Genomic DNA, 9,743 nt, shown 5'->3' with positions numbered 1-9,743 from the left:
GTGGCGGAAGACGGTGGTGGAAAATGATGGTGGGCGGTGGCTAGTGTTGGGTGGTTAAAAAAAAAAATTGAAAACTCAAAATGGAAATACATTTTTTGTGTTTTCATTTTTTGGCCAAATTTATAAACTGAGACCACTGATTTATAAATCAAAAATTTTACCAAACAAGTTTTTATTTGAATTTTTAAAATTTTTATAAATATAAACAGAAAACTGAAAACTGAAAACGTAAATGTTACCAAACGAATATATAGCATAGATTCGAACTACCCGTCAAACAAATTGACCAGACCGATTCGGTTCAGGTGGTTTTCCGCCAAACGACCTCGGACGAGTCACCCAACATTGCACGTAATTTGTGTACACCCAAGCAGTTACCATTACCAACCCCAAACGTTTCGACGGTGTCGCTTTCTCCCGCAACTCCCCATCTACCCCCAGATAGAGAAAGTTCGTCTCCTGCTGCCTCTCTCTCTCTCTCTCTAGATCTCTCATTCTCTCCCTCTCTCCGTCATAACTTTAATTATTCAATTCGACATAAATGACCCAAATATGATCTGAATCACCTCAAATTTCTTCATATATATCAATCAATCTCTACATTTGTCTGCATTTTTTACAGATCGAGTTCCGGATCGGCCACGATCGAATCCGAAGATCCTAACAATGGCGGCATCGAGACGCCTCCGAGACCTACAAGCGCAAATCGGGAACAAGACCTGCGTCGATTGCGCGCAGAAGAATCCTCAATGGGCGTCGGTATCGTACGGGGTGTTCATGTGCTTGGAATGCTCCGGGAAACACCGCGGCCTCGGCGTTCACATCAGTTTCGTCCGATCCGTCACCATGGATTCGTGGTCCGAGATCCAGATCAAGAAAATGGAAGCCGGAGGCAACGAACAGCTCAACAAATTCTTCTCTCAGTACGGCATCGCAAAAGAGACAGACATCGTCACGAAATACAACACCAACGCCGCCTCTGTTTATCGGGATCGCATCCAAACCCTAGCCGAGGGCCGCCCCTGGCGAGACCCGCCGGTTGTCAAGGAAAATGTCGGAGCCAGCAAGAGGAAACCGCCGTTGAGCGGCGGCGGAGGTGGTGGTGGTGGAGGCGGAAAGGGAGGGTGGGATAGTTGGGACAGTTTTGATGACGGAGGAGGGGTTAGATCGGCGGCGGCGGCGGATGTGAGGCGGAACCAGTCGGTGAGCGATTTCAGGAGTGGCGGCGGAGGTCGAGGGTTGAATTCGAAGTCGAGGTCGACGGAGGATATTTTTACGCGGTCGCAATTGGAGGCTTCGGCGGCGAATAAGGAGACGTTTTTTGCTATGAAGATGGCGGAGAATGAATCGCGGCCAGATAATGTGCCTCCATCGCAAGGCGGGAAGTATGTGGGCTTCGGATCGAATCCGGCGGGGGCGGCGGCTCCGATGCCGAGAAATAATTCGCAAGGGGATGTTCTTTCTGCTGTTACTCAGGTTGTTTGCAATTCTGTTTGTGTGCGTTTCAGCATAATGTATGTGTTAGGATTTTGATTTTTGTATATTGATCTGATTTGTTTTAATGTGTTCTATTCAGGGTTTTGGGAGGTTATCTATGGTTGCTGCATCTGCGGCTCAGTCTGCGGCCAATGTTGTTCAAGCAAGCACAAAGGAGATCAGTTCCAAGGTATTTGGCACTTCATTTGGTTAAATTTTGCCCTTATTTTACAAATCAAGTTCATTTTAATTATAATCAGAGTATGGATGATCAAATTTTCAGATTTCAACAAAAAGAAAAAATTATGAATCATAAATTTATTATTGATGTGTGGCTTAGTGCTGCTGGAGCAAGTTTGGTGGTGCTTGAAATAAATAACTATGGGTCTAAATTATAGAATTCATCATTTTTGTTTGAAGTTTAGCCGACCTTTCGACAATGCTTTGTGAAAAAGAGAGATCATGATTCTTGTATGAATGATGACATTTTAGAAATTCGGCTAACTGACCTTCCTTGAGATTTTTGACAAATACACAGACCCTTCTTATTTCTAAAATTATATTGACCTCTCTTTTTTTATTACAATGTACAAAGACATCTCTTTCATTATGTTACCAGGGGAGAATTAATAGAAAATTGTGATGTCCTCAACATTTTTTGGTGTTTAAATACAAACACTACCCTTACAAATATAAGATGCAATTACCCTTTTGCCTTTTTACAAGATTAAATTTTTATAATTTTTTTTAACCAAACAAACCTGGAACATTTTTGGATTTTTTTTTATCTTTGTAGCCAAATACTTCCTTCTTCATTTTCTTTCACTCCCTCTTCACTAACCACCACTCCATGTTTTCTCTCGGTCTCTCACCTTTGATCGGCAACCCAATCCACATTGTGTGAATCACCTACCACCACAATCGCCACCTTGTCTCACACCCCACAACCACCCTATCCCACCCCTCTGTTGCTACACCCATCAATCATCTATGGCTCTCTACCGCTACCGCAATCCAACTTTGCCACAATTCATATAGCAATGACGATCCATCCATCGACAATGATCCATGATAGTGGGGCTTGTGTTGCGGATGGGTTTGAGGCTGGTTTCCATGATTGTGCGCTCGTGTATTTGATGGGTTTTCAATGGATGTGGTATACGATGGAATCGGGGGGTGGGTTTGTGGGGGTGTATGTTGAGCGGGTGGTGGATTGGTGGTTGCAAGGCTTGCAATGGTGGTGGTAGTGGTGAAAGGAAGCAGAAAAAGAAAAGGAATATAGGGTGAATTGAGACTTCAGTGGGGTGGTTTTGGGTTGCAGTAGTTAGAGGCGAAATAGCTATATGCTGCAATGCAATGCGACTAAAGTTCTTCCTCTTCCACCAATCTGTACGGAGTGGGTTCTTTGAAGGTCGCTGAAAATGGTGGATTTTGCTAGAAACTAGCTAGAGAAGATGAAGTTCATCGTAAATGATGAATTTCACCAAAAGTAGAGAGGAGAGGCCAATAATCAGATTCAAGAAGAAGAGATGGAGGAAGATGATGGCTGGGTGAAAAGCAAGACAAGCATGTAGAAAGAAATTTGGCAGAGCATCCTTTAATATATCCTTAATCTCACTTCCTCATTCATGTGTTCTAAATGTATACCTATGGGTGGGCAGCTATATGTAGGCACCCAACATTAGCTTAGCGACCAAGCAATCGATATAGTGACGGTATGTGGCCAAGGAACAAAATGTGGAATATTCTCTCTTTAACTGTCTGGTCGAGACAATTGTTGACATCTGACCACTTCCTTTCATTCTCCAAGTGTAAGGAGAGGTTCTAGCGTTTTATGAATGTTTCAATGAACACTCATCAAAGATAGTTAAATACTTGGAAAACACAAAACTCTCGAACAAGCGCATTATCCTTGGAGAAGATGAAATCCTCGAGGGAGATCCATTTCTCAGGTTAAGTATTTGGACTTGAAAAGGTTTAGAATCATAAACCCAGAGAACTGAGTATTTGGCTTCGAAAAGGTTCAATGAACGCGAAAGTCACTCCATTAAGGGTCCTAGAACACTTGCAAACCTGGAGCCATTCCGAGATTGACACGTCAGAACCATGATGTGCTGAGTCCGAAAATAGACCCTCTCTTGAAAATGGAGAACTTGAAGATAACTTCGCTACACATTCTTATTAGCCTATAAAGTTAAGGTAGCAAGACTTAGCATATTGTTGCATGTTCATTTCTGTCAACTCCATTCATGTGGGGAATTGTTGGAAATTTGAGTTTTCTAGGCTTATTTTTGGGCAACTTGGAGCCCAAATTGAAACGGGACCCATGCATCATTTGAGGTGGGTCCAAGTGGTGACGTGTTTCTTGCCACATGTTGAATCATGCCTCGAAGATGATTCATCAAAAACATTTCCGAGTGAATGGGAAGTTGATGTCATTTTTGGGTTCGTGAAAATGGAAGTTGAAGAGACAAAGTAGGTTTGCTCAATAAATGGTTTGTCCCACATAGAAACAAAGTTAGAGTTTATATGAGTATATAAATTCTAGGTTAGCTTACTTGGGATAGGTTCCAAGGGGTACCCCAAATTTTGTAAAGATGAGAGTTATGGACAAAATGAGTTTGACCTAAATCCATCACACCCACGCGCCATCGGCCGGCCCGGGCTCGGGTGCATGTTGTGGGTCGAGTCCTAACTTTAATTTTTGTGACAAAATTCATTTGAATTTTTTTTCAAAATTTTTTCAAGAAAATTCAAAATCCTGAATTGTTTTGATTCAAATTTTTGCGGAAAAATTTCTAAATTTGAATTTTCGAATTCAAATCCGAACTAGTTCCCTTCCCTTCCCTTCCCTTCCCTTCCCTTCCCTTCTTTGGTCACCTCTCTTCACTCCGTCGGTTTTTCGATTTGCATCTATTCAGAGGGTCTCCAAACCCATCCAAACAGTCACCATGGAGCTTATAAATTTAGATCTTGTCCAGCAATTCCTTCATTTGTTTTTGCATTCTTCCCTTGCATTCTTCTGCATATTTCCTGCTTTGTTTTTGCATGAGAGTTCAACACATTCTATTCGCTAGTCTCAATCTTGTAGTGCTGCGTTGTTGGGATGTATTCGTTGCATCTTGAGAGGTCAGCGTCATTGTTCTCGAGCACCATGGCGAGGACGTAATGCTCTCAAAGCAAGTGTGTCCAATACACGCTTCAGCTTTCCTGTATTTTGCATTTTTCTACATTCTGTAAGTTCTTTCTATTTTATTTTGTTTGATTTATAGTTTGTGATCTTATTCTTGTTATATACTTCGAACAAGAATTTCTTTTCTTATTTGTGGTTCGAAAATATTATTATGTTTCAAAATAATTTTTTGTTTTTCAAAAAATAATTTACATTCTGAAATTATTTTTAGACTTTGGTCTATAAGTCATTATTTTATTTTTTAAATACACACAGTTCGCTTTTAATAAATAGTTGCCTACATTATATACATGTAAATATATTTAACAAATATAATTGGGACGGGAATTTTGCTTATTAAAAAGTTGGTGTCTTGTTGGCTTAACAGTCACCTATGACTAGTGAGTGATTGTAGGTATTTGGTGTTCACTTTCTAGGGGCAGGCCCGAAGGTCCCTGCATTGGGGGCTTATATATATATATATATGTTGAAAAAAAAACCTTCAAAGGGTTTTGACCAAACCTATTCAAATACCCGTTATATTATTATATATAAATTGGCTTATATTTTTCTTTAGGGAACTTTTTTCAACTTTGAGTTAACTTTTTTACTTTTTGGGCCCATCTAGATTGGGTGATCCTAAAATTTTTAAAAAACTAGAAAAATTGTGAAAATTTTCTAACTTCAAATGTGAGTTGAAATATTTTGGATTCAACCAAAACAACCACATAATAATATATGGTTAACATTTTTTGTCTGTACATTATTGCAAGATTGAGTTCAGGTGTTAATTTTAATTTTAATTTTATCAATTTGTTGTTATGTTAGTATATTTGGTAAACCTTGCGCAAATACACACATCCACATTTGTGGTTGAATGACTGACCTTTAAGCTACATTCTTTTGGTTAAGAGAGGGTTGTCTATTTTGTGTTGTTTTTTGTTCAGTTAATTGGAGCTTTTTCTTGTGGATGTATTTTTTTTAAGGATTGTCATGCTAAATATCAACCATATAACACGGCAATGCAAAGTCTATTTTACCCCCTTATGGTTTGACTACTCTAGAGAACTTAAACCTCCCTGACATTTAAAAATGGTCAATTTTCCCTCTTGTGGATTTGACTCTAGTTGCACTTTACCTTCTTCTGTTATCAATTAACAGAAGTTGTTCTATTCGCACACATTTTTTGAGTTGGTAAATTTTAAGTTAAAGTCAAATTCCAATACAAATTGACAATATGGTCCTTGTCCTCCTCTCTTTTGTCCTAACCCCTGTAAAACCCTAATCCCAACCCAACATGAATGGACATCAATGCATGCTAGAGATCACACTTTACTAGCAGGCTTAATTGAATGACAGCACCTGTTCTCTTCATCCAGAAATCATTTGGGTAATCATCAGCATGAAATATATATTAATTGTTTGGTGGTACTATGTGAATGTTTCTGTTCATTAAAAAAAATTGTGTATGCTTGAGATTTAAATGGCCACTGTTGAGTGTTACAGCACGTTGTTTTAAATTTCAGCAACCTGCCTCTTCTAAATCCAAGCTAACTACATTCCTTTTTAAACCCCCAAAACATATATCCTTGCTTCCACCTTTCAGGATCATAATCCAATAATCTTTCCTCACCACCCTAAACCCATCACCAAACCAACCACAGGCATACCTAGCCCAAGTTTTTTAAATTTATGCTGCACCAATAAAACAATCTAGACTTTGCGCATATTTCAGCAAACAGATAGCTATAGTTGCAAAAATAAAATTTCATCTTGCCAGTGTATGCATATACGTGTATATATGTATATGTATATGTATGTATGTATGTTTGTGTGTGTGTGTGTGTGTGTATATTCTTTGTACTGTTTAATCAATGAATGATGCTGTTGGAATGTTGAATCGGCTGGTGTTGGTAAGTTGAATATGATGGTAGTTGAAACAGGGGGAAGAGGGTGGAAGACATTGTTATATTGGAGGCTGTAAAGTATTTTTGTGTTTTGTTGTTAACAGAGTTAACATTGCAATTTAGTCTGGAACCACATGAGGGGTGGAAAATGTTCTGCAGAGGGGCACACTGTAGTAATTTTAACATCATTTTTAAATTTGATTACCTGAATGATTCCGAGGTTTTAGTATCTCGGAACCTCCGTGTTTTGTGAATTTAATTTTAGACTTGCTAGGTTTTACTGTGACCACTTTGGATTTATTTGTGTTGCATTTATGTTTGCACTTCATAGCCTTTGATGCTTCATGGGCAATCTCTTGCTCCAATTATTGAAATTATGGCTTTGTTGAATTGGAATAGAGTTCTTTTGGATTGATTGATTCTGATGAAATCCTTCCATGTTCCTTTACCTTGGTTTATGGTCCAATAGGTGTCATGACATTCATGAGAGGTGCATGTAATCCACTCAGTAGCGTCTTTGCCAATGCGTTAGCCTCTAGTAGGAATAAACAATGGTTATGACTTAGACCAGGCGTAGTGGGGTCCCGCCCCTTCCCTCCTCTGCCTTCATAGCTCTTCTTTATATATATATATATATATTTATAAGTAAATGATATTTTCACAAGGAAAATAATATATATCACTAGAAATTTTTATACAGAATCAGTTTCCAAAATGATGTGGTAGTGACATACTTGTAAATTATGTTGATAATGACAAGCCTTGTGATTTTAAATGAAAGGATCACAGTTAGCCTCATCTTTCTGTATAACAATTTTGTATAACATTTCTGTATGTGTAGCACTACTCTTCTCACAGACTTCCTTGGAACTGAAATTTACGTATTCCTTAAGTTGGGATCCTTATCTCATAGATAATTGAGATTACCAGCCTTCTCAGAGGTTGGATATATTTGCATTCCTCCTATAGCCTAACAGATGGTGGTGTTATAGTAGTTTCAAAATTTTACCAAATCAGTAACGATAGGATACCCATTGAAAAAAGGTGTAGGACGTAATGCCAAGGGGGATTTTGAAGAGAAACTTGAAACCTTTGAAACGTTATGCTGTTAATCAGATAAAACACTCGCGAATTATTCTTTGTTGGTTTTTTTTGTTCTTTGGTATCATAAACGGTTGCAAGCTCCATCATATCGATAGCAAATTATATGGAAACCAACTGATATCATTGATTATTCATTCACTTAAATATCCTGATCCATTTTGCCAATTTTTTTGGGGGATTTTGAATCTATCTAGCAAATATATTCTATAGAAGTTCTTGTTATTCTGCTGTGTGGTTATTAAGTATTCAAGAATGCCAAAAAAGGGGTGAAATATTGAAGCTAAGGTCAATGTGTGCTGCTGTGTGGTTATTAAGTATTTCAAGAATGCCAAAAAAGGGGTGAAATATTGAAGCTAAGGTCAATGTGTAAATCATTTCTAACAGGTGAGAGAGGGAGGGTATGATACCAAGGTCAATGAAACAGTCAATGTTGTCACCACAAAAACAACAGAGATCGGACAGAAGACATGGGGGATCATGAGAGGGGTCATGGCATTGGCCTCACAAAAGGTGGAGGAGTACACTAAGGAAGGCAGCACGGGCACTGGCACCAGCTGGAAGGCAGACAACTGGCAACGAAACGAAAGCGAGGGAAACGGCTATTATCAAGAGTTTGCACAAGAGTCAAAAGGATGGAGTTCCGGAGGAGGGAAGTCCTCATCTGGTGCTGCTCATAATAATTCTGTCAGCTCAGGGTCTTGGGATGATTGGGACCAAAAAGACAATAGGAAAGAAGAATCCTCCACAAAGCGTGCAGCGGCCAGTAACGGGGATGGCTGGGCAGGTTGGGACGATGGTAAAGATGACGGATTTGATCATTTCTACCAGAGTGCATCATCTGATAAGAAAACTGTTGGGCACAATGGAAAATCCGATTCCAACTGGACTGATGGCGGCTTTCTCTAAGGTTAGTACATGATCACCAACTTTTTTTTTTGACCTTTCAAAAGTGATTTTTTTCCCCATGTAACTTGTTGGGAAGGGGCTTGTATAATTGTGAACGGTGTGGGCTAATTGCTCAACTCACAACCAATGTCTTTCGAGTTTGGGGAACATTGTTTGTGACTTTTTAAATTTAGATTGCTTTCGGATTTGTAACGACTGCAGTTCAATTATTATTATTATTATTAATGTTTTTTTTTTTCTGGGTACTATTTCAATATATTGTACTTGATTTTAAAATTTTAATCATGCATTGTTGCATGTACTTGTGATACCTTTTGATTAAATTCACATTTTCATGTAAATGCTTGTTTGCCCTTGACTGAACTACCACTGGTGTCGACTCTTATGAAATTGAGTTGTGTTGACATTGTCTCTCATGAAATGGAGCAAGTTGACATAAATGATTTTTTTTTTTTTTTTTGAATAAACAACGGTAAAGTTTGAAATAGAATTTGGATTGTTTTTTGAAAAATTAATCTCTTGGGTTCACAAAGACTGGCTAAATGGCTAGATGACATCTAACTTAACACCTGACTTCTTTGACAACTGTGTTAATAGCTCCATTGCATGAGATAAATGCAATACATATTCACTTACTGTGAACATTTGAAACTTAGTGCTAATATGTGCTCTAGGAATGCTCTTATTCTTAGTGGTAATAAAATGATATAGGGACTTGTTGAAATGTTCATATGAGATTGATTTGTTAGGTAACCAAGGTAAAATTTGAAAACAATTTTTAAACCATCTTCACTAAAATTTGGATTGATAAAATTTATATGTACTATAAAAAAAAAAAAATCGAGTTATTTAAATTTAAATAATAAGATGAATTTTAATAATCGACAGAAAACTTCTAACCGCATCATTTGGAATTAGAATTGTGTACTTTCAATTAAATTTCTTTTTTTAGCGAAACCTATTTATTATGTAAATACATTGGTGGTGAAGTTTCCTCACTGAGTGTAGGTCGAGGTTGATCTACTTTGGAAAAAATTATCGATAAAATTATGATATTATGTCATTATCATTAAATAAAAAATTATCAAGTGTTAGTAATGAAGTGGTATTTCCGTTATGTGAATTTTTTTACTTTCTAATTTTTTGATTTTAAAAAAAAAAAATCCTCAATATTTATT

General features: G+C 37.8%; 1 protein-coding gene across 1 annotated transcript; it reads left to right on the top strand.

Moving 5' to 3' along the window:
• The first annotated feature begins 273 nt into the window (after nt 1–273).
• On the top strand, nt 274–8,789 carry LOC114314829 (putative ADP-ribosylation factor GTPase-activating protein AGD6). The gene is made up of 3 exons (XM_028261332.2): nt 274–1,476; nt 1,577–1,666; nt 8,044–8,789. The coding sequence occupies exons 1-3, from the start codon at nt 667–669 to the stop codon at nt 8,563–8,565; spliced, it is 1,422 nt and encodes a 473-aa protein (XP_028117133.2). The 5' UTR covers nt 274–666; the 3' UTR covers nt 8,566–8,789.
• Nucleotides 8,790–9,743: the final 954 nt, after the last annotated feature.

This window comes from Camellia sinensis, chromosome 10, assembly GCF_055761805.1.
Source record: "Camellia sinensis isolate YWXY chromosome 10, ASM5576180v1, whole genome shotgun sequence".
Classification (NCBI taxonomy): Eukaryota; Viridiplantae; Streptophyta; class Magnoliopsida; order Ericales; family Theaceae; genus Camellia; species Camellia sinensis.
Note: the sequence above shows the minus strand (reverse complement) of the source record. Positions and strands in the feature narration are given on the sequence as shown.

Excerpts from the sequence above, each read along its gene's own strand:
- LOC114314829 (XM_028261332.2), top strand. The coding sequence starts at position 667 with ATGGCGGCATCGAGACGCCTCCGAGACCTACAAGCGCAAATCGGGAAC. Across the intron at positions 1,477-1,576 it reads TTCTTTCTGCTGTTACTCAG|GGTTTTGGGAGGTTATCTAT; the intron begins GTTGTTTGCAAT and ends TGTTCTATTCAG. Across the intron at positions 1,667-8,043 it reads CAAAGGAGATCAGTTCCAAG|GTGAGAGAGGGAGGGTATGA; the intron begins GTATTTGGCACT and ends CATTTCTAACAG.